At 38.2% G+C, this 24,607-nt stretch overlaps 1 protein-coding gene across 1 annotated transcript; it reads left to right on the forward strand.

The window, feature by feature from the left end:
- Window positions 1-6,203: 6,203 nt before the first annotated feature.
- On the forward strand, window positions 6,204-23,781 carry LOC114030791 (MAU2 chromatid cohesion factor homolog). The gene is made up of 7 exons (XM_027845701.1): window positions 6,204-6,233; window positions 6,445-6,510; window positions 7,816-7,911; window positions 14,513-14,607; window positions 16,125-16,152; window positions 21,314-21,469; window positions 23,257-23,781. The coding sequence occupies exons 5-7, from the start codon at window positions 16,150-16,152 to the stop codon at window positions 23,473-23,475; spliced, it is 378 nt and encodes a 125-aa protein (XP_027701502.1). The 5' UTR covers window positions 6,204-6,233; window positions 6,445-6,510; window positions 7,816-7,911; window positions 14,513-14,607; window positions 16,125-16,149; the 3' UTR covers window positions 23,476-23,781.
- The last annotated feature ends 826 nt before the right edge of the window (window positions 23,782-24,607 follow it).

Raw genomic sequence — 24,607 nt, forward strand, 5'->3', positions numbered from 1 at the left:
TGATAGGTGTGAGGTGGTACCATTGAGTGTTTTTTAAGGATGGAGGATATATGGGTATATTTGTAGGCAGCAGGGAAGGAACCAATAGATAGGAACAGTTTGAAAGTAAGAGAATGGAAGAATGATGGTGGAGGCAATATGCTAGAGAAGTTAAGCAGAAATTTAATCAAAGGTGTGTGTATAGAGATTTGCCTTGGCAAAAAAAAAGGCCATCTCTTCACTTGAGACCAAAGTAAAGAAGAAGATAATGGAGGATGATCACTAAGTGATGTGAGATGAGGGGGAGTTCTCTAAAAGTATTTTAATTTTTTTGGTGGAGTATGAGGTCCTTAGCAGAAAGGGTGGATAGGAGAGGTATCTCCTGATGAGATGCTTGAAGATATACATGAAGGTTTGGAACAGTCTCTGTGGAGGGTGAAATCACTAATAGAGAGAAGTAGTATTCTATGAAATAATGTTTGGTACTTGCTTAACCAAGGAAAACTTGCACACTATCCTTCCATTTAGGATGCACTTCTTTACATCATCTGGTTTCACTTATGGCCAGACTGTTAATACACATGTGATTCACTTCTAGTTGTGTTAGGCTCTTGATATGGGTACTTGGCTGTGGCTCATATGTTGAGTAGGGATAGGGGTGGGAACTGGACCTGTGATTTCATTAGTATTAAGAGCTCCTGGATTAGAAAACTCCTATCAATGCAGGTCTGCATCTTCTCTTCAATTTACAATCCAAGAAGTTGCCTAGAGCACTGAGAGGTTAATTAAGTCTAGGGTCCAGGATCACACAGAGAGTATGTGTCCAGGTAGGACTTGAACCCAGCCCTTTCTAGTGTTGTGGCCTGTGTTCTCTCCACTAAACCACATTGCTTCTATATATTACGAGTGTCGATGCTTTAATTATTATTGTAGGTGGTCTAAGAACTTTTTTAGTCTTAGTATTCTGTTCTGTTTTTCTCCCACTCTATCACTGCCACTGTGGAAGTAGAAGATTGTAGGTCTGAGGATGATTTTATTTTTGTCCATTTTGTCAGTTGCCCTGAATGCCCTAGCTCTAGATAGAGATTGGTCACATTTCCATATGTGACTATTTATCACTGACACAAGCTGTAAAATTCTAATACTCATTCAAAGGAATCTCTACAGGGATATGGTACTAAAGAATTATAACAGTGGTTTCACCAGAATTCGTTTCCCAAAATGTTTGACTATACCAGGCTCATACAAATGTTTCCAAGTCTGAGACCAAGGAACAACTCAGTGATCAGGATCTTCAAGAAGCTGAGGCTGTGACTGAAGGATAGAAAGTGACCCAAAGAATCCCCCCATTAATTATAATATTAAGACAGTTATTGAGTATGAGGAATGGAAAGTAGAATGCAAGTTTTGGAAGTGTAGAATTGCAGTGGCAAAAGGGAAGGCATCATTGTGGAGCATTTTCAAGAGTTTTTTTTCTCCTGTCTTGTGGCTATACACCATTTACTTGGAATACGCATTCAGAACAGGAGGGCTGCCCTGAACCAAATTTTCACTGCTGTTCAAGCGTGAAAAACTTTCAAAGAAGGTTCAGTTTGTAGTGCGAGATCATAGAGCACCACAATCCAAAAAATTCACCAATGAGTCTGTCACTGGATCAGTATTCAAACTCTTTATAGTTTGATGGAATTTGCCAGCTCTTTTACTTTGCATATCCTTTGAAAACCCAAGATCACTTCTGTGGCATGATTGGACATTAGAGGACTTTTGCTGAGTTGTGTACCAATTTGAAAATGTGTAGCTAAATGTTTTAATGAGTAAGATGAAAGGAGAGGATGGATTTTAAGATTACTTATCTCACAGCTTTATTCGAACTTTTCTTCTATAACACATATACTACTCTTGTGTTTTTCAAATTATTTAGGGTAATAAGGTGAAGCATGTAGCTGTAGGGGAGGTATGGAGGTAACCACTGCCTATGATCTTTCCTAATAATTTCTGTTTATGGCCCTCTAAACATATAGGAATAATTGATTTGGCCTTGAGTAAGTTCTTTAATCTCTCTAGTGTATGGTTTCCTCATGTATAAATAACTACAAAGTTGAACTAGATGATCTCCAAGATCGCTTCTAGTTCTGACATTTATTCTCCTTTCTAGTGTTGATGTTCTGCCTTTTCAGCTCCTTTCTAATTTAAATATTCTGACTTCTCCATTCTAAGGCCTCTTCTGACATTGAAATTTTATGTTCTTAGTTCCCAACTATCTCTAAAATTCCATGATTCTATACTACCTGCTTAAGCATTATGATAGTTTATGAGGTTCTAGTGAAGAGGAAAATATATTGTTCACAAGTATTTAGTGAAAGACATGGGGGGGGGCAGCTAGATGGCGCAGTGGATAGAGCACAGGCCCTGAAGTCAGGAGGACCTGAGTTCAAATCCAGCCTCAGACCAAACATTTGACACGTACTAGCTGTGTGACCTTGGGCAAGTCACTTAACCCTGATTGCCTCACCAAAAAAAAAAAAAAAAGACATCAGGGGCAATTGAAGGAAATTAGACTTGGCCAAGTAAAGGTAATGACCATACTGCAAGACCTTAGAGGATAACTTTATGCGAAAAGAAATTAAAAGACCACATAGATGTAACAGTGGCTGGCTTCTTTCTCCTCTTTGTAATTGAGAAATAGAAACATGGTGAATATTTTCCTTTCTACTTCTTTCCATACGCTACAGGTAGCCAAATGAGTGGCTTTGTTCTATTGAAGTTTAATACAAATGTCTCTTTGTGCAATCCTAAGTCCCGAGGAACTTGTGGAGGAAACATGGTGAGAAGATCACTCTGCCACATAGTTAAAAGGAAATCTTTTTAGACCAAATATAGGGGCTTCACTCTATTTTCTTGTCTTTGCTGGCAATAGAGTTACATATCAAAAGTCCTGGAGAATTGGACCAGTTTTATAACTGATACCAGGAGGTATTTGTCAGGTTTTGCTTCAAAATAAATGTGGCAGCTATTGGGGAAAATGTATTATGATCAGTTAAATCTGTGACTACTTAGTTTATGTCCATTAAGTTAATTTAAAGTTGGTCAATAACTTATAAGTGAAAGGAAGAACACCTTCTAATTTGTTTAGGATATATGAGTATTCCTGATATTATCCTTTTACATTCTGTGTGCTGCCTGAAGGTTACAACCCTTTAGGAATCCAGCTGGTGCCATGCTTTTGTTGTCTTTATACTTTATATCATTTATTTCATTGAGTTCTATTTGGGGTTTTAAATAAAAAGAGTTCAGTGGCCTGTTTTTGAGAAGAGACATAGCTAGTTTAATTAACTGGGTGAGATAATTAAATGGTACAAAACATTACATAAACGTTAACTACTCATATCTATTTTGTACTCAAGTCAATAGACTCTGGAGCACTGTACATTTTAGATATAGGGAGCCTTTAAATCATACATGCCCAATTTAGGAATGTAATTTCAGGCAAGCAGTCACCATTGACTGTAGCTGCCAATACTATTCCCTCCATTTTACTTGTACAGGATCCCTGCCCCCTTCCCTGCTCCTCTCTCTGAAGCCCAAAGAGACCATTCCCATTACTTTGGCCTAATGGAAAAATAAATGAAATTTGAGCTCTGCCTCAGTTCAATCCAATTCAGCAAGCATTTATTAAGTACTTAAATTGTATAAAGAACTTCATGTTATGCACTAGAGATACAAAAACAAAAAGAAAAAAAAAGGTACCAGTCCTTCAGGAACTTACATTCTACTGGAGAAAACTAATATGCATGTAAGTGAAATACAAGCTAGTTTGGGGAGAGAGAGCATTTACCACTAGGGGGATAAGGAAAGACTTCAAATAGAAGGTAGCTTCTGAGCTGAGCCTTGAGGGAAACAAGTGTTTCTCAAAGGTGGAAGGGAGGAGGGAGTGCATTTCAGACCAAGTGCAAGGACTTGGAGGTAAGCATTGGAATTTCAAATTTGAGTGACAAGAAATAAGGCAGTTTATCTGGAACGTAGAATTTGTGAGGGAGAATAATATGAAATCAATCTTGAAAGATAGGCTAGATCCAAATTATAAAGGCATTTAAGTGCCAAATAGACAAATTTGTATTTTATCCTAGAAGTAGGGGGTTGCTGAAGCTTCTTGAGTAGAAGAGTGAGACAGGCAACTTCTGCTTTAGGAATATCAGTGTAACAGCTGTGTGGAAGATGGAGTAGAGAGGAGAAAAAACTAGAAGCAGGGCTATCAGGAGACTATTACAGTAGTTGAAGCCAGAACTGATAAGAAGCTAAAATACAGTTGTAGTTATGTTAGTGGAGAAAAGGGAATTATTTTGATACATGTTGTAGAGATAGAATTATTCCAAAATGCAGCTGATTGGAAGTGAATTATAGTAAAAACTAGAAAATTACTCCTGGGTTGTTAGTCTGAGTGACTGGAAGAATGGTGAATACTCTTGACAGAAATGGGGAAGTTTGCAGTAGGTAAGATAGTGAGTTCCATTTTGTTTATGTTGGATTTAAAATGTCTTTGGAACATCCAGGTGGATATGTTCTAGTATGCAGTTGGTGATGATGAATATACAGATCTGAGTTATTTGTATTGAGGTGATTAATTAAACCAAAGGGAGTTAATTAGATATTTCTTTTTTTGTTTTGTTTTTTTAGGCAATTGGGGTTAAGTGACTTGCCCAGGGTCACACAGCTAGTGTGTCAAGTGTTTGATCTGAGGCTGGATTTGAACTCAGGTCCTCCTTACTTCAGGGCCAGTGCTTTATCCACTGTGCCACCTGGCTGCCCCTAATTAGATATTTCTAAAAAAGAGTCTATAGAAAACAAAGTTTTGGGGTTTTTTGGGTTTTTTTAGGGTTTTTTTTGGTTAGGCAGTGGGGTTAAGTGACTTGCCTAGGTTCACACAGCTAGTAAGTGTTATGTGTCTGAAGCTGCATTTGAACTCGGGTCCTCCTGAATCCAGGGCCGGTGCTCTATCCCCTGTGCCACCTAGCTGCCCCAGAAAACAAAGTTTTGAAGGTTCAAAACAAAGTCTGGAAAACACCTGTGATTGAGGGGCTGAAAATGAATGATGATCCAGTGACAGTAGAAATGAAAAGAGTGTTACAACTAGGTAAATAGAGAGCTAGGAGAAAACAGCATCATGGAAGTCAGTGGAGGAGAGTATCTGAGACAAGGTCAACAGTGCCAGAATCTGCCTGAGAGGTTAGAAAGAATGAGAACTTATATGGCCTTAAATAAGAAAGCATTGATAACTTTGGATAGAACCATTTCATTCAAGTGTGGAAGGGGGTAGTATTTATAAGAGATTAAGAATTGAGTAGAAGGTAAGGAAATGAAGGTAATGAATGTAGACCTTTTTTATGAGTTTAGCTATAAAAAGAAGAGGAGAGCTCCTGGAAAATGACAGAATCAAGTGAAGGTTTTTTAAGGATATGGGAGACTTGGACATGTTTATGGAGGCGGCAAAGAATGACCCAACAAATAGAGACTGAAAATGAGGAAGAGAAGGGAAGAGGGAAGGGGCAAGATCCTGAAGGAGATACAACTGAACAGGAGCAAGAGTACAATTGGGATGGCCTTTGCAAGAGGGGACACAATTCATCAGAGACAAGTACATAAGAAGATAGAATGGGAGATGTTATAAATGAGTTTTAGCCACCCACTAACCCTTATCTCCCTCCTACTTCCCCCATATTGGGGGCGGTGGGATAGGGAAGAAGATAAGCATTGTGTGCCGATATAATAGGTGTGTAAGAGGACTCCAGTGTGCTCTTTTAAAGTCAGATGGGGGAGCTATCACTACTGGATGGTTGGGAGGAATTAGTGGAGGTTTCTTGGAAGCAGTGGTCTTTGCGGTAGACTTAGGATATCATTAGCCTAGGTGAAGACCAGATTAATTTTGGGAGTGAACAAAGATCTAGAGGCAGAAAAGTACAGGATGTGTCTTAAGAACAAGGAGCAATACAGCTGACTGCAGTGTATAGTACAGGAGGAAGGGACTGTGTGAACTAAGAGTAGGAAGGTAGGGCCAGATTGTGAAGAGCTTTCAAAGCCAGGCTAGTCAGGCTTACCAGAGAGTAGAAACTCTGTCCCCAGAAATGAATCTTCTTTTCAGGAGGTAGCAAATACATGACCTTCCCACAATACTTCACCTCAAACGCCTTGTAAACTTGTGCTATGTCAATGTCTAATTCCCTTTTTCTTTTTTCTTACAGTGGTTGATATCACAACAAGTATCCTTTTCATGTTGTTAATTTCTCTTATAGCATTGCTCTGTTAGATAACATATATCATAAACTTTGGCTGAATGGCTGTTAATCATCCCCAACTCAGTATAACATTGGGACTGCATGTCATTACAATTGAAAGTGATTACCTTAGTGTATAGGTCTTTGCAATATAATTTTTTTGTAGTTTTCATATTTCCTTAACTAGATATCTTAGATTCCACAGTTTGAAGATGTCAAATTTGAAGCAGCAAGTCTTCTATCTGAGTTGTATTGCCAAGAGGTGAGAATGTGTTGTTGTCTATCAAAAGCTGAGTCATTCTTTTAAAACTATAACAAAGGAAAGTCAGAGTTATTTTTAAATTTAGAATTTCTCTAGTTTTTAAAATACCTTATGAATTTCTTACTTCAGGTACCCTATTTTTAGGTTATATATGTGTAAACATTTTTTAGAATATTAACAAGATCCCTTTATAGCAACATATAAGTAAACAGAGAAAATAAATACCAAATAAGTTATGTGATTAGTATTTTTGGTCTGAAGACTAATTCTTTTTGCATGGAAACTTTTAAAATTCATGTGTTTAAAATTCATATATTTCATCCACTCTATAGCAAAATCATAATATAAACTTTTAGGCTACAGTTCCCTCTTAACAGTAACTCACTATAATTCCTTTTGATCCTCATAGTTGGATATGTACATATATCTCTATATGCAGGGTTTTTAAAAAAAACTCAATTGTCCTGCTTCTGCTTTTTTTCACTGTCCATAATTTTATATGGATCTTTACCTATTTTTGCATAATTCTTCATATTCCATTCTTCGTGACTTGAACAATACAGTATAGCACTCCATTGTTTTGATGTACCTGTTGTGTTCTGTTTAACTGTTTCCCAAACACTGACCATCTAGGTTGCTTCCAGCTTTTCATTACCACTATGTATAGAGCAGTTACAACCATCTTTGTTTAAATAAATTATTTCCTTGGAATATATTCATAGTAGTAGTAGTAGTATTAAAGTTAAATGGAATAATTAATTGTCTGGTTATTTCATATGACTAGACTGTGTTACAGGAAGATTGTACAAGTTTATTTTGTTATCAGCAATATATGAGTGTACCTCTTTCCTCATAGCCCCAACTAACTTTTGATTTTATCATTTTTCTTTACATCTTTTAAATTGATGGGCTTCAGAACTTTTATTTGAACACTCTCTTTTTAAATATAATGTTATTTAAGAGAGCCTGGATTGATAGTGGGCTGAGAATTTCACCTAAGAAGGTACTCCTATTTGGTGCAGAATAGGTAAGACTGAGGTCTGCATCTAATTTGATTGTATGAAGTTCTGTACTTGATTGTTTCAGACTTGTCCAATGATAAAATTGTTGTATGGAAAATGCACAGTGTCTCTGGTACAAAGCTTAACAAAGAATAATTGGTTTTTACATGGCAAATTGCCCCCCACATAATCCAAAACCTTTGATAAGCATGACTAGTAATGGCCATCAGAAATTGAAGCTGGTGTGTAAATAATCTTATTTGAATATTGATTTTTTTTTTCCAAATTAAAAATGTCCTTTCAGAATTCAGTTGATGCTGCAAAACCACTCTTGCGTAAAGCAATTCAGATTTCACAGCAAACACCCTACTGGCACTGTAGACTACTCTTTCAGCTTGCAGTGAGTATCATCTCTCTATATATAAGATGAGAAGCATAATTATGTTACATTTTCTTTTTGTATAGCTTTATAAGTATAAGTGACTGACCAAATGTCTTTGAACTTATTTATCTGTAAAATAGGGAAAATACTTGTCCTGCCTAGCTAGAATAATTCTGAGAAAAGTGCTTTGAAAGCATTAAAGTAATATATATTTCAACATGGCAAGGATCCAGTTTTGTGAGTTTGAGTACTCCCTCCATTGACACAAATCAGAATCCCTCTCCAACTTAATACATAGTCTTCAGAAGTTGCTATAGCAGAAAATTCATCATTCTCTGGCTAACCTGAGGAAGAGCTTCTTCACATTTGACTAGGCAGGTCATCAGATGACAGGCTTTCAGACTAGCATCAAGCCTGAACTAGAAGCCTTTCAAGTTTGCTGGCATCTCTCAGAGCTTGTGCTTAGCTAGTATAGCTTTTAGGAACTCAAGGTTGTTTCTATGCCATGATGAGACATCATCAGAATGTTGACTAGTGGAAGAAAGTGACCTATAAATGTGAAGTGATTATTATCAGAAATAGTTTAGGGACCAGCTAAGTAGAAGATTTGGTTCCAGCTTTGCTTCTCAAACTATTACAAAGAGAGCATGTAGGGAATGGGAAAATTTGGAACATTTAAAAGAGTTTTAATTCATCTTTCATTAAACAGGCATTTGTTAAACTCCTTCTATTTGCCTGGCACTGTGCTAGGTCCTGGGAGATACAAAGACAAAAATTAAAACATGTCCCCTCCCTTCAATCTGTTGAGCTTACAGGGAAAGGTACACTGAAATTTAATACACAGTAGGTGCAAGGTGATTTTGAGGTGGGGTAGGGTTATTAGCAACTTGGAGAATAAGGATAAACCTTCTATAAGAAGTGGCACCTGAGCTGAGCAGAGGTGAGACAGAAGTATATTGTAGATATGGGGGATAGTCTATACATGGAAGGTCGTGTATGGGGAATCCCAAGTGAGCCTATTTGTCTGGAGTGTTGATAGTGAGTGAAAGAAAGTAATGTACAGTAATCTTGAAAAGATAGGCTGGAACCAGATGGTAAAGGACTTTGAAAGCGAAATAGAGAAATTTGTATTTTATGCTAGAAAAAATAGGAAACCTTTGCACTTCTTGAGCAGAGAACTGAGTTGGTCAGAACCGTGTTTTGTGAATGTAAATTTGGTAGGTGTGTTGAAGATGTTTTGGAGAAAGAAGTGCCTGGAGACCAGGCTATTGTAATAATTCATGTAAGGTGATAAGGCCCTGAATTAGGGTTGGGGATAAGTGAACAGAAGATAAGGGACACATGAGAGATGTAGTGTGGAAATAAAATTGATGTGACTTGGCAATTGATTGTGTACGAGGGATGAGGGAAAGAGAATAGTCCAAGTTAACTCTCAAGATTGTAAGCCTGGGTGACTAGAAGCATGATGATGCCCTCAACAGAAATAGGAAAGATAGGAAGAAGGGAGAGTTTTTTGGGGAAAGATAATGATTTATGATTTGAACATGTTTAATTTGAGATACCTGTGAGACATCCCATTAGAGGTGTTAAATGGGTAATTGGTAGTGTAGGCCTGTAGTTTAGGATAAAGGTTGGAGCTGGAATACATACATCTGGGAATTATTTGCATAAAAATAGTAGTTGTTCTAATAGGAGCTCATGAGATTACCAAGAGACAAGGAAAAAAGTTCAAGGACAGAACTTTGGTGTACACTCACACATAGAGTATAGGTTGGATATGGTTAATGATCTAGCAGAGGAAACCAAGAAAGAAGGATCAGACAAGCTGGAGGACAGGTATGAGAGAGCAGTGTTACAAAAACCCAGAAAGGAGGAAATGGTCAGTAGTATCAGATGCTGTAGAAAAGTCAAGTACAGGGGGCGGAGCCAAGATGGCAGAGGGAAAGCAGTGACACTGGAGCTCTCTCCCAAAGCCCTCCAAATACCTATAAAAAATAGCTCTAAACAAATTCTAATGCAGCAGAACCCACAAAAAGACAGAGTGAAACAAATTTCCAGCCAAAGACAGCCTGGATGGTTTATCGGAAAGGTATATCGCGCCAGGCAGGGAGAGGAGCGCAGTTCGGTGTGGGCGCGCAGGCCACAGCGACCCTGGAGCAGACCTCAGAGGACTGAATCGTGGGCAGCTGTGGCGGTTTCCAGACTTCTCAGCCCCTGAACGCCAAAGGCAACTCAGAAGGTCAGTGGGAAAAGTCTGTGACTGCCGTGAGAGAGGAACTAGGTCTCAGCCTCAAGTCTTGAGCGCAGCCTGGGGCCGTGGCTTTTTCCTAAGCTTTTGGCCCACAGACTGAAGGGGAATCCAGTGACTGATCAGAGGGGGATTGCAGGATTCTCTTTGCCAGTGCTGAGGCAGGAATCTGTTGCTTTGCCCATGCTTGGATCTGGGTCACAGTTCTGAGGAGCGGTCCTGGGGCTAGAAGTAACGCTGGTGCAGTGGAGCTTGTTGTGGTGGTGGAGAGAAAACACCTCACCCCTTATCACAGCACCTTGGAAGAACTGAAAATTTATAGGTCCCTAGAAGTGTCTCTGAAAACAGCTGTACAAACTCCCGAAGCTTGGGACAGTAAATTTTCCACATTGGAAGCAGACTTACCTTAACAAAGAGTTTAAAACTCAAGTAATTGGCCGGGATCATGAGTAAGCAGCGCAAAAAAAGTCAGAATATATTATCTTACTTTGGGGACAAAGAAGATCAGAACATACAACCAGAAGAAAATGAAGCCAAAGCTCCTACATCCAAAGCCTCCAAGAAAAATATGAATCAGTCCCAGGCCTTGGAAGAGCTCAAAAGGGATTTTGAGAAGCAAGTAAGAAAAGTAAAGGAAAAACTGAGAGTGATGCAAGAAAATCATGAAAAACAAGTCAACAGCTTACTAAAGGAGACCCAAAAAAATACTGAAGAAAATAACACCTTAAAAAAAATAGCCTAACCCAAATGGCAAAAGAGGTCCAAAAAGCCAATGAGGAGAGGAATGCCCTAAAAAGCAAAATTGGCCAAATGGAAAAGGAAGTCCAAAAGATTACTGAAGAAAATGCTTCCTTAAAAATTAGAATAGAGCAATTGGAAGCTAGTGACTTTATGAGAAATCAAGACACTGTAAAACAAATCCAAAAGAATGAAAAATTAGAAAACAATGTGAAATATCTCATTGGAAAAACAACTGACCTGGAAAATAGATCCCGGAGAGAGAATTTAAAAATTATTGGACTATCTGAAAGCCATGATCAAAAAAAGAGCCTAGACATCATCTTTCAAGAAATTATCCAGGAAAACTGTCCTGATATCTTAGAACCAGAGGGCAAAATAGAAATTGAAAGAATCCACCGATCTCCTCCTGAAAGAGACCCCCAAAGGAAAACTCCTAGGAATATTGTAGCCAAATTTCAGAGTTCCCAGGTCAAGGAGAAAATAATACAAGCAGCCAGAAAGAAACAATTCAAGTATTGTGGAAACACAATCAGGATAACACAAGATTTAGCAGCTTCTACATTAAGGGACCGCAGGGCATGGAATATAATATTCCAGAGGGCAAAGGAGATAGGATTACAACCAAGAATCACCTACCCAGCAAAACTGAGTATAATCCTGCAGGGGAAAAAGTGGTCATTCAGTGAAATAGAGGACTTTCAAGCATTCATGATGAAAAGACCAGAGCTGAATAGAAAATTTGATTTTCAAATACAAGACTCAAGTGGAACATGAAGAGGTAAACAGGAAAGAGAAAATCATGAGACTTATTAAGGTTGAACTGTTTACGTTCCTGCATGGAAAGATGATATTTGTAACTCATGAGACCTTTGTCAGTATTAGGGTAGCTGGAGGGGAAAAAATTATATGTACGTATATATAGAGATAGATAGATAGATGGCACGGGGTGAGTTGAAAATGAAGGGGTCATATCTGGAGAATAAAATTAAGGGGTGAGAGAGGATTATACTAGGAGAAGGAGAAAGGTAGAGGTAGAATGGGGTTAATTATCTCACAAAAAAAAAAAACAAAAGAAAAGGCTCTTACAGTGGAGGGGAAATGGGGGAAGGGGAGAGGAAATGAGTCAATCTTATTCTCATCAGATTTTGCTTAAGGAGGGAATAACATACACAGTCAATTGGGTATGGAAATCTGTCTTACCCTACAGGAAAATGGGGGGGAAGGGGACAACAGAGTAGGGGGATGATAGAGAGGAGGGCAGATTGGGGAAGGGGGTAATCAGAAGCAAATACTTCTGAGGAGGGAGAGGGTCAAAAGAAAGAATAGAATAAGTGGGGGGGCGGGATAGGATTAAGGGAAATAGAGTTAGTTTTTCACAGCATGTCTACTATGGAAGTGTTTTGCATAACTGCACATATATAACCTATATTTAGTTGCTTGCCTTATCAATGAGGGTGGGTGGGGAGGGAGGAAGGGAGAAAATTTGGAACCCAAAGGTTTAAAAACACATGTTTAAAAAAAATGTTTTCACATGCAACTGGGAAAAAAGAAATACAGGAAATGGGGTTGAGGGGAGAGATAGAATGGAAGGCAGACTAGGAGAAGGGATATTCAGAATGCATGCCATCTTGGGGTGGGGGGAGGAGCGAGATGGGGTAAAAATTTGGAACTCAAAATCTTGTGGAAGTAAATGTTGAAAACAAAAAAAAAATAAAGAAAAATTACTATAAAAAAAGCCATTGGATTTGGCAATTGAGAGATCATTGGCAACTTGATAGAGACTGTTTCTATTGAATGGTAAGGTTGGAAGGCAGATTGTAAGGGGATGAAAAATGAGTGGAAGGTAAGAAAGTGAAACCATAGTACAGGTAGTTTTTTTCTAGGAGTTGGAGTGAAAGGGAGGAGAGAGACATAGGGTAATAGTTTGATCGGATAGTGGGATCAAGTGAAGGGAGTTTAAGGATCTGTAGGGCAGTAGCTCTTTATCCCAGTTTTTTATCCCTGAATGCCCCTAACAGTAGGTCTCTCTTCTCAGCTTCCCGCTAGTTAAGCCTCAGTCTAGAGACTTTCTAGAGCCATAATGTAATTGATGGAGGTAGTGTCTTTGAAATGAAAATTCTTTTGGAAGGACTTTATAGACTTCCTTCTCTTTGATGGTTGACTCAATATCTGTCTCCTTTGTTTCTTTTATTGCCTACATAAATTTAAAACAAAAGAGTCAACTTACCTTCTTAAAGAATGTGTAATTTATTTCCAGAAGATTTGCTGGGTTCTTAAGAATTGAGCTTAAAAATCTAAGCCTTTCTCATTTGGCCCATTAATGCAGACATGCTCATTTTCCAAAAGACCACATGCCTGACCATTGTTGAAGCCAAACTAGGCATATTGCAATATTATGGCCTCTCAGTTTTGATGCTGCATGCTAATTTCTGCTAGCAGGAGAATATTACTATATAGTTTTGTATAAACTACAGTATTAGCATGTAGAGTTTAGGATTCCTTCCCACTTAAGTTTATTCCTCCATACGTCACAGAACCTTAGAATTAGAAAGGCCTTCAGGAGTTATCTAGTCTACTCCCCTTGTAGTGTAGTGAACAGGGTGCTGATTTTGGAGTCAGAAGACCTGGGTTGAAATCCCTGCTGCCACTTAACATCTATGTGACTTTGGACAAGTTACCTAACCTCTCTTGAGTCTCAGTTACCGCATCTGTAAAATAAAGGGTTTGGAGTAGGTGATTTCTAAAGTCTCTTCAAGCTCTAAATCCCATGATCTCAGAAGCATGAAGATTAATAGCATGCTTAGTGAGTGGCCATCCAGGTTCTACTTGAATATCTCAGGTAAAATCTTTCTTATATTGAGTCAGTACCTGATTCCTTGAGGCTTCAACCTATTGTCTTCATCCTTGCCTTCTGCAGGACAATTCTGATCCTTCTTTGCTATGACAGCCCTTCAAGTATTTGAAGACAACAATCATAAGTTTTCTTTTCCCTAGGCTAAAGAGCCATACTTCTTTCAACTGATATTTGTATGACATAATAAATGTTTATAATATAACTTAAGATGTGAGCATCTGCACAAAACTTAAAACCTAGGCTTAACACCAGGGTAGAGTGGAAATACAGTGTTATCAGACTTCCAGGAGGAGTTAAGGCATTTCCAGTCTTTTGATTTTTCTTCCTACCTCTACCATAATTTGGGTAATACTTTTTTCATGCCTAGCAGTATCTTACCACAGAGTGATCTTCTCCCTGTCCTTTTTCTAGGGGTCCTTGATATCTGTTATGTTTAATTACAGTTTGTTACATATACTACTCATCAGATGCAGATTTATTCCTGGCTTCTAATTGCCCTAAGGGGTTTTATGGACATTGGTGTTAACTGTTTAGCACACATTTGATGCATCATTAAACTTAAATAATATACATGTAGTTGAAATAGACTTCTGTACCAAAAGCATTTGAAGAATATGAAGATTGCTCATCTAATTAAGTTCAAAGCTGACACAGATAACTATTGAAATATGGTAGGGCAAGCTTTAACTGGTTAGCAAACAAAAATGTACAGTAGTATAAAAAGTGATGTGTTATTTGAAATGAAAGGTTTGAGTGTCTCTCCTCTTCTTTTTTAGCAACTCCACACACTTGAAAAAGATTTGGTATCTGCATGTGACTTACTTGGAGTTGGAGCAGAATATGCCAGGGTAGTAGGATCAGAATATACCAGGTATGTGTACATTTTTCCTTTCCTTCCCTGATCTGCACACCTTCTTCCCTTTTTTGATTTCTTCCCTGCTTCTCCCAGCCATTCTAAATTTATTTGGAATAATTCAGCAATAGACAAGCTAGTCTAAAATTAATATAGCAACCAGGTTTCTATTAAAAATTATTTGCAAATTTTCTGAATTACAGTTCTAACATTTTTCTGTTTATTCTGACCTAAAACTGTTGATAAGATGTACCATTTAACGTTGTAAAAAAAAAAAAAAGTACATAATCTAAATTGGAATTCACATCTTTACCTTCAGAGGGTACACAGCAATTCTCAATATTAATTATCCTGTATTTGACATAAAATGATGCCCAGGATAGTTTGAAGAAAATTACTTTGATTTAAACATATTCTAAAATTGTGAATTACAAATGACAGGGTTAATGAAAAGTAGTATGGTATATATTAACAAACATGGGACATGGTGTCCAGAGAGCTAGATGTGAATCTTTGCTTTGCAATTTGACCTTAAGCAAATAACATAAGTTCCCTGATCCTTATTTTCTTCTTTTATAACATGGAAATAATAATACTTAAACTGCTGTCCTCCCAAGATTGTTGTGTGAAACATAATGCATATAAAATGCTGTATAGATATAAAGAACTACATAAAAATAGGCTTATATCACTATGACTCATCAGACTCTGACAGTTGCTGTCAGTTCTGGGCCATGTTGTCTTCCCAATACCCACCCTAACACCAGCATTTAGCCTTGAAAGTGTCTGTTTTCCTTATTTAAAATTTAAATTCTTCTCTCCTATAAAAATCTCCATTTGTTGCCATTAGTGGATTTGTTATGGCCCAAATTCATTTATAAACAAATCTGGCAATGCTTTTTCTGGTCATTCTTTTGTTTTAAATGGAATCCCATAAAACTGCAATTGATTGCCTTTATAATAATAGTAGTTCACATTTTGATAGCTCTTTAAGGTTTACAAAATGCTTGCTTACTTCACAATAGGGGCAGCTAGGTGGTGCTGTGGATAGAGTGCTGGCCCTGGAGTCAGGAGGATCTGAGTTCAAATTCAGCCTCACACACTTACTGGCTGTGTGACTCTGGGCAAGTCACTTAACCCTGTTTGCCTCATATTCTTCATCTGTAAAATAAACTGGAGAAGGAAATGGCAAACCACTCCAGTATCTTTGCCAAGAAAACCCCAATTGGGATCATGAAGAGTCAGACACAACTGAAATGGCTAAACAACAGCAACACTTCACAATAATCCTGTGAAGTAGGTAGGTCGGTGTCATTGCCTCCATTTTACAGATGAGGAAACTTAAGACTCAGAGAGCAATCACCTGCTAGTGTAGTTTAACCATGAGGACTATGGCAGTATGCAGTGAACCTTCATAGAATACTGACTGTAATAACTGACTTTTAAAATCTATTAATGTACAACCTGAGTATTTAATTATCATGTTTTAGCAACTCAGGCCTTTGCTTGCTCTTATTCTGGCTTCTTGTTTTCAGGGCACTGTTCTTGCTGAGTAAGGGGATGGTAAGTAAAGTTTGTTTTTTAATTCTTCAGTGTGAGGATTGCACAGGAATGGAATGAACTAGGCATCTTAGTAAATAAAACTTCAAACAAAAATATCAAGATTATTAAAACTTGTCATTAAGCCTTAGTTTTTTTATGCCTAAAATATTTGCCTCCAACAGTGTATCTTCTGAAAACTAAACAGACTTAAGGAAAATAGAAATGTCTGGCTATCCAAAATCTTAGTGCACTTTGATCTCACGTGTACTTTAGGTAGTTGGTAGCTGTGGACCTTTATTGTTACTGCTGTTTTTGAAAAGTTTAACTCACTTCAGCCCAAGTAAATAAACAATTTAAGGCTCTAATGGTTCATTCAGCAAACATCTATGAAACTCCTGTGATAGGTAAGGCACTGTCCTAGGAATACCAAGTTATGTGACACATAACTTGCTATTTAAAAACTTGTTGTCTACTAGTGGGAAAAAAAACATGCATGCAAATAACTAAATACAAAGGAGAATATGGTGATCTAATTCAAGAAACATTAAGTATCATGTGCAAGGCATTAGATGTGCAACAATGAAAAATGACATAATCCACACCCACAAAAAGCTTATAGTCCTTCAGGAGAGAAATGAAATGTACACAGATAAGGGTCTTACAAGGTAAAGTATGGTAGGTCCAAAAGAGAGAGTCAAAATGCTCGAAGAAAGTTTGAGGAGGAATGGTTCACTTAGACTTGGGAAGTTCAGGAAGCACTTCGTGAAGAAGAGTACACCGGAAGGGAGCCTTGAAAGAAGGGCGGGATTTCAACATAAGAAGTGACGGTCAGAAGAGGAGTCTGTTCAAGGCACGGAGATTGCACAGTCAAAGGTGTAGAAAGACAACAGAGTTTAACAATGATGGGAAATGGAGAGGATCCAGTTTGACAATAACCTAGAAATTTATACTTTATTTGGTTGCAGCGGGGGAAAGAAAATTCAGTTATATTGACATCAGTTGAAACTGTATTTGTGCTGAAAGTAAAGGGAGCAAATACATTCTTGGTTTGCCTTATTAATGATAATTTCATCCTTCAAAAGATGAACCAATGAGGGGTACTGATATTCTGAGGGCAGTTCTTATCAATGAGAAACTGGTTGCTAAAGTAAAAAATGATAGGGACCTCAGGGAGAAATCACCATTCCCATCTTGGAATTTGTGATAGAAAGAGGAAAGTTGGGAGTAGTGTGTACTGTAGATTTTTGAAAAGCAGATTTCAGAGGGTTCAGAAGAAGGATAGATAGGAGTCCATGGACTAGAATTCTATAGGAAAAGTCAGTCCAGGAAAATGGGAAGCTCTCAAGTAAAGAGGAGATGTTGACTAAAGAGACCAGTGTCATGAGTGGACACTCATGGACCAACTTATATTTTTAAAAAGATATACCCACCGACCCTGGAGTTAGGAGGACCTGAGTTCAAATCTGACCTCAGACACTTGACACTAGCTGTGTGATCCTGGGCATGTCACTTACCCCCAGCTGCCTCACCAAAAACAAAAACAAAAAAAAAAAGATGTACCAGTGATAGAAGCAAGGATGGATAATGGAAGAGGAATACAAAAGCATGGCATAGGCCTATAAGAATAGCATCAGATGTATTAAAGCTCAAATTGAGTGGAGGCTGGCAAGGCTAAGACTAAAACCAAAGGATTTTATTTTTTTCTTTGCTTCTTTGATGAATTTATATTTTCATCAATGTGGATGCTCCTTCCACTAATTCAAAAAACAATCTTTCCTTACCTTCTATGCAGTTCTTGTCCATGTCCTCCCTTATGTGCAACTCAGATGAATGATTCAGTGTACTGTAGGCCTTCAAAGATCATAGGTCTAAAACTGGAAGAGCTGTCAAAGGCCTGGAGAGGTTTAAGTAACATGCTCCAGGTCATAGAGGTATAAATAAGATCAAGGGTTGAATTTAATCCATGGAACATTCAGGCAGTCCATCAGTCCCTTACTTTTTTTGCCTTTGGTTTTCACATCATAGTCATTTTCAGATGTATGTCCCCCTCACGCATCTCTTCTAACAGATGAAGAAAGAAAGAAAAAGAATAGTTTAGCAAAGTCAACTAACACATCAACCCTGTCAGTACATGTGGTAACTAGCTCCATAATCCCTTCCCTCCCCCCACCTCTGCAGTGAAGGGAAGGAGATTTACATCTTCTCAACTCTTCCTTCTTCAGGGCCAAGCTTGGTCTTTATAATTGCATAGTATTCAGTTTCATTTATTCTTTCTCTTTACATTGTAGTCATGTATGTTGCTTTTTTGGGTTCTGCTCACTTTTCTCTACATTATTCCCATTAAGTTTTCTCATACTTCTCCAAATTCTTCATATTTCCTTATGCCAATATTTTTCCATTGTTTCCATGGACTTTTTTGTAATTTCTTTAGCTGTTCCCTAGTCAGTATATCCCTCCCTCTCATGTAATTCTTTGTTGATAATATGCTGCAGGTTAGTCACACTTGCCATGTACCTATCCACTTCCCTTTTATTGACCTGTAACTTTGTAGATTGTAGTATTCCATGACACAAAGCCATATAGTATCACTGTAAGAATATTGGTGAGCCGCAGTTTCAGGGAGAAGCTTCAGGTCATTAAAACATTGCACAACTTTTCAAATGCAGTGTAGCTTACTCCTCCCATCTGATTCTGGGCCCATGGCATTGTCCATCCTCAGCGTTTGTGTAAGACATATTCACTGGTAGACTAGCTCTATGCGCTGTTCCTCCAGGAGCCTATCATAATATGGAAAGTAGAATTTTTTTCCTTTTTATTTCCCATGTGGATGGTTAAGGCAAACTCTCTGAATGACTGTGTATCTCATTTAGGCTCTACAGAGTTCCAAGGTGGAATCAACAGAGTGTCATCTGAAAATAGTAACTCATAAAGGACTTCAATATCCGTAGGGAATCTCTCCTCCTTAAAAACCTTTTGTGCATAGCAGTGACAAACACTTTTAATGATACTACATATTCTTGTTTTAATTCCTTAATATTTATAATGCCTAGCTTGATATTACTGATATCTAGCTTGATGCTAATAGAGTCATTGTACAATGTTATTTCTGTTATATCTTTCAGTAAATTTCATATGATTTTAATATATGCGCCACCGATAACACGTTGGAGAATGTTAGAGACATTTTGTTCTACCAGTGAAACACTTTTTAAAAATTAAACAAACATATTATAAGACTTCTATATAATCTACAAGACTTTGGCCCCTGTCAGTGTCATCTTCATATTCACAATGAAGGATCAGAGTTGAACTTTATGGATTTCTTAAGATACATTGTAAGTTAAAAATAGACTCAGAGAAAGGATAGGATCGCTACTCAGAGTGGATGGGATAGTGATGTGTGGGACATGAAGACCCTTACCAATAAATTCTGGAGACTCAGATGTAGCAAAAAGAAAGGTTTCTTTATTAGCTTTCTCGAGAAAGTGCACCCTCCATCCACCTAAAATGGCTCTGGTGGAAGAGTGCAAGGGTGTGCTCAGCAAAGAAAGATTATATAGCCCCTAACCGCAACTCCTCCTCCCTAACCCCCTTCTTCTCAGCTCATTGGTGCAAGCCTTGAGGGCACAATCTGTTCGAGGCAATCTACCCCAGCAACAGAGTTACACAAGTTTGCCTGGAGACAAGAAAAGGCCAGAAGTCTTGCAGTTTAGGTTGGGGGTAGGGTATTCTATTCTTTCTGCTATGTGCTTAAAAACAGGGTCTGAGTGGGGGGGGGTTTGGAGAGTGTGTTTCAACAATACAATTAGAAGGCCATCTACAACAGGTGCCTCCAATTTCTCTCCTCCCACTCTCTTACTATCTGGCTTCTGACCTTATCTCTCTCTCCAAATGACCAGTGATCTCCTAATTGCTGCCCTTTGTGAGAACTGTTAACAAGAACTATTAACCCTTTGAGGAGGCTTCACAGCTGAGAGATCATCTCTCACAGTGATAACAGCCAAAAAAAAAAAAAAAAGGTACTTACTCAACTTTTAGGTTTGATTTTTTTTTTCTCTGCCAAGAGAGAACTAGAAAAAAAAAATCTTTGGATTGGAAAGGAAAAAACTTTTTAAAAAAATCCAGAAAGGCAGAGAAATAATTAGAGAGTTGGCTACCTTCCCTGAATGAATTCAGGTTAGTAGGCCCAGATGAACTTTATTTCTAGAGTATCAAAAGACCTGGCTAATGTGGTTTTTGAGCCACTATGGATGATCCTTAACAGACAGTAAAGAACATGCAAAGTACTGTAAGACTGAAGAAAGACAAATGTACTAATTCTCCAAAAGTGAAATGAATTTTTTTAGGGAAATAATTTTGAGTTTTCCTTCAGGACTGGATATCACTATCTGTTATATTACAGAGTTGATTCTTACTTGGGTATGGTTTGCACTGGATTCATTTCAGCAGAATATCTGTGTGTCTCCTGTATGGTGCTACTGAGGTTCTTTCCATCTCAGATTCTGTGATTCTGTTCAATCTGCCTTTAAACTCAGAGAATGGGAAAAAGTGTAGTCAGTGCTAGCACATAGAGCTCAAGAGATGAAGTTCTCAGGGAAAAACCAGGTTTCAGCTAATACAAGGAAATAGATTAAACATAGGCAAAAATACATGGGGGAGGGGAAAGGAAATATCCAGGATGGAAAGAGGCGTCAATGGCACCATATTGGAGTTTAATAGAGAATGAAAAAGACTGGTATAGAATATAGTTGGAGTGAATACAAATGAGAGTATGAGGAAAGATAACAGAGTAGGGATTTTATTCATGCATCTGTCTGCATGACTGTCATTAAATGAGTACAGCCTTAGCGAGTAAGTTGAATGAGTACTGTATGTTAGATATGGAGGAAGGATAGAAGTAACAGGTAGGTAGAGGCCATCGATAGAAAACTTACAGGAAGCCCCAAAGTTGTATTTTATAAACTAAACCAGATTTATGTTTTGCTAGAATGATAGTGACAGCCTCATTATTTAACTGATCTATGAATCTCAAGTTGGGTGTGGTCTGATTTTTCTATGAGAGGTTTACTGTTCCATGTTGCATGGCTTATATCATAGCCACTTAAACCACTTATTCATTTTGAAACTATCAGGAATATTCAAGTTAAAGCAAAACAAAACCCCAAATAGCTTTTCCTTATAGCTCCTTCTGATGGAGAGGAAGTTGCAAGAAGTCCATCCCCTTCTGACACTTTGTGGACAAATAGTTGAAAACTGGCAAGGGAACCCCATACAGAAGGAGTCCCTCCGAGTGTTCTTCTTGGTCCTCCAGGTGACGCACTACTTGGATGCTGGACAGGTGTGTAACTATTCTATATCTATATTTGTCAGGAAGAGACCCCTCTTGAAAATTATTGCTAACCAGTGTTGAAGTTCAAAGTCTAGACTTATGAACTGAAATAAGCAGTAATTCCAGTGAAGATTTAGCTTCAGTAATCTCTGCTTTTGATGCGTTACAATATTTAGACACACTGCACATGTGATTGTATTAAAATTGCATCCTGGAAACTGCTTCTTCAGCTAAACTAGAAATTGAGGTTGTGAGCTAAAAATGTAATCATTTAAAAATGAGGAAAATGTTTCATGAAGCAAAGCTCAGAGATCTGATTTAGGAACAGCAGTTGCAACTTACCCTGCTGAGTTTCAGCAGGTCTGTGAACAGTAAATCTGAAAGATTGCTCAGTCTTTAGACCTGGCTCATTGAGCAGCATGTCTTTGGAGCCTACAGATGGATTCAGACAGTAGCAAGGAAAGTACAACATGAAATTCTAACCCTTCATTTCTAAAGAGTTCCTACTTCTCACACCGTACCTCATGCCCAGAAGAATCCATCTTACCATCTGGTGCCTGAGCAAAATCGAAGAGGCAGGGTTTTAGCAGATGCTGCCTTTAAGGCAGGCAACAGTAACACTTCATATTTTGCCTGGCCATGGGCCCCATGTGGCAACTTGTCAAGAGCCCAAGTGCAGCATTTAATTTGCACAGAGTGCAACTGACTGCAGCTGCTCTCATTTTTCAAAGGGCATTGGGACCTGTAAGACTCCAAGTTCCAGCCTTGCAGGTTTCATCCTGATCTATAGAGCCTTCTGTTCAAATAAAGATAAAGAATTCCTTTTATGGCCTTGCCTTATTTGATCAATGTAAAGAAATGGCTTCTCTTTGTGAATTTTTGAGTAAAATAGGAGAATAAGCAGACTTATCATTCCCTGGAAAAGAGATGGAGCCAAAGACCTATCTTTTTAGGAGGAAGAAGCTCTGTCTGGCAAGAGGCTAGGAAAAAAAAAATAGATGGATGCTACAATTTTCCAGACCAAAAGTCCAGGCCCCCTTCCTGCTGAGGAATCCAGCTAAACCTACTTTAGACTAGGACACTTAGTTATAGATCTTGGGAACTCTACACAAGCAGGTAGGCAGGCAACAAACATTTATAAACATTTGCCATGTGCCAGACACTGTACTAAGAACTCGTGATATAAATACAAGCAAAAAGAAAGACAGTCCCTGCACTCAAGGAACTTACATTCTAATAGGGGAAGACGATACATAAAAGGGAGCTGAAAAGCTTAGGGGGGTGGGGTGCAGTACCCACATGGCTGTGTGGTGGCAAAGTCCAGAAAGTCAAAAGCATAGCCAAGAGGGGAACAAATCATGGCTAACCTCCGGATTCTGCTTTAATTACCTTAGACTATTTACTAACTTCAAACGTTTGTTTATGTTTGTTGATTTTGTCTCTTATATTTTAATCAGTTACTTGCTAACCATGGCCATGGCTTTTCAGCATGACCAAGTGAAAAGGAGAATGTGAATACTAGTTAACTATTTGGTACTTTTGAAAGAGGGTGGCAAGCCCTAAGGTTTCTGAGGCTGAAGGTAGGGATGGTCCCAGCTACTCGAATATATCAGATTTGTAGATAAGAAAGAATGCATAGAAGTCTCACAGATCAGATTCTGGGAACAAGATGCCATGATCCATTCTAGTCTTTGTATCCATTGTGCCTGAATCTGGGCTTAGATTTCATGAGTGATCTCCATTGTATTCATCCCAACACAGTGAACTGGTATTTGATGTGAATTAACTTCCTGTAGGTGAAAAGTGTGAAGCCATGTCTAAAGCAGCTTCAACAGTGTATTCAAACTATTTCCACTCTTCATGATGATGAAATTCTACCCAGCAATCCTGCTGACCTCTTTCATTGGCTGCCCAAAGAGCACATGTGTGTATTGGTCTACCTGGTGAGTAGCTCACTCTTTCTACTATTACCACAGCATAAAGTTTTTCGTTGTGTTCTGGCCAAATGCATATAGCTCTTCCCACTGAAAACTCAGCCCAGCATTCAGACACATTAGTATGCAAGGCATTTTCATGTCCGTAAAGTTATCATATTCACTAGATTTGGGAGAGGAAACAAGGAGATCAATGCATTTGAGTTACAGGGCAAGAATTAGGCATATAGGTATTTCTCATCTGATAATTGAGGTCATTATAACAATGGGAAGGACTGTGTATTCCATTGGAACATAAGAGTGAAGTGATAGTGTCTTTCTAAGATGATGGGTTCTAAGTTGTGGTATATGAATGTAATGGAATACTGTTGTGCTATAAGAAATGATGAGCAGCTAAATCACTATTGATTAGAGAAATGCAAATTAAAACAACTCTGAGGTACCACATCACACCTATCAGATTGGTTAACATGACAAAATAGGAAAATGATCAATGTTGGAGAAGATGTGGGAAAATTGGAACACTAATGCATTGTTGGTGGAGTTGTCAGCTGATCCAACTGCTCTGGAAAACAATTTGGAATTGTGCCCCAAGCGCTATAAAACTGCGTGTATTTTTTGATCCAGCGATACCACTACTAGGTTTATATCCCAAAGAGATCATTAAAAAAAGGGAAAAGGACCCACATGTAAAAATATAACAGCTCTTTTTGTGGTGGCAAAGAATTGGAAATTGAGGGGATGCCTATCAGGCAGTGGTTGAACAAATTGTGTATTTGAATGTAATGGAATACTGTTGTTTCATAAAAAATGATAACCAGGCGGATTTCAGAAAAACCTGGAAAGACTTGCATGAACTGATGCTGAGCGAAGTGAATAGAACCAGGAGAACATTGTACACGGTAACAGCAACATTGTGGGATGACTGACTTCAGACTTAGCTCTTCTCAGCAATACAATGATCTAAGACAATTCCAAAAGACTCATTATGGAAAATGCTATCCACATCCAGAGAAAGAACTATGCAGTCTGAATGTAGATCGAAGCATACTGTTTTCTCTTTCTTATTTTATTTTTGTTTTTTCTTTCTCGTGGTTTTTCCTTTTTGCTCTGATTCTTCCTTCACAACATGACTAATGTGGAAATATGTTTAATATGATTGTCTTTGTATTACATGATGTCTTGGGGAGGGGGAAAAATTTAGAACTCAAAA

Source organism: Vombatus ursinus, unplaced genomic scaffold (genome assembly GCF_900497805.2).
Source record: "Vombatus ursinus unplaced genomic scaffold, bare-nosed wombat genome assembly UNPS02005266.1, whole genome shotgun sequence".
Taxonomy (NCBI): domain Eukaryota; kingdom Metazoa; phylum Chordata; class Mammalia; order Diprotodontia; family Vombatidae; genus Vombatus; species Vombatus ursinus.

Excerpts from the sequence above, each read along its gene's own strand:
- LOC114030791 (XM_027845701.1), top strand. Across the intron at positions 21,470-23,256 it reads ACTACTTGGATGCTGGACAG|GTGAAAAGTGTGAAGCCATG; the intron begins GTGTGTAACTAT and ends AACTTCCTGTAG.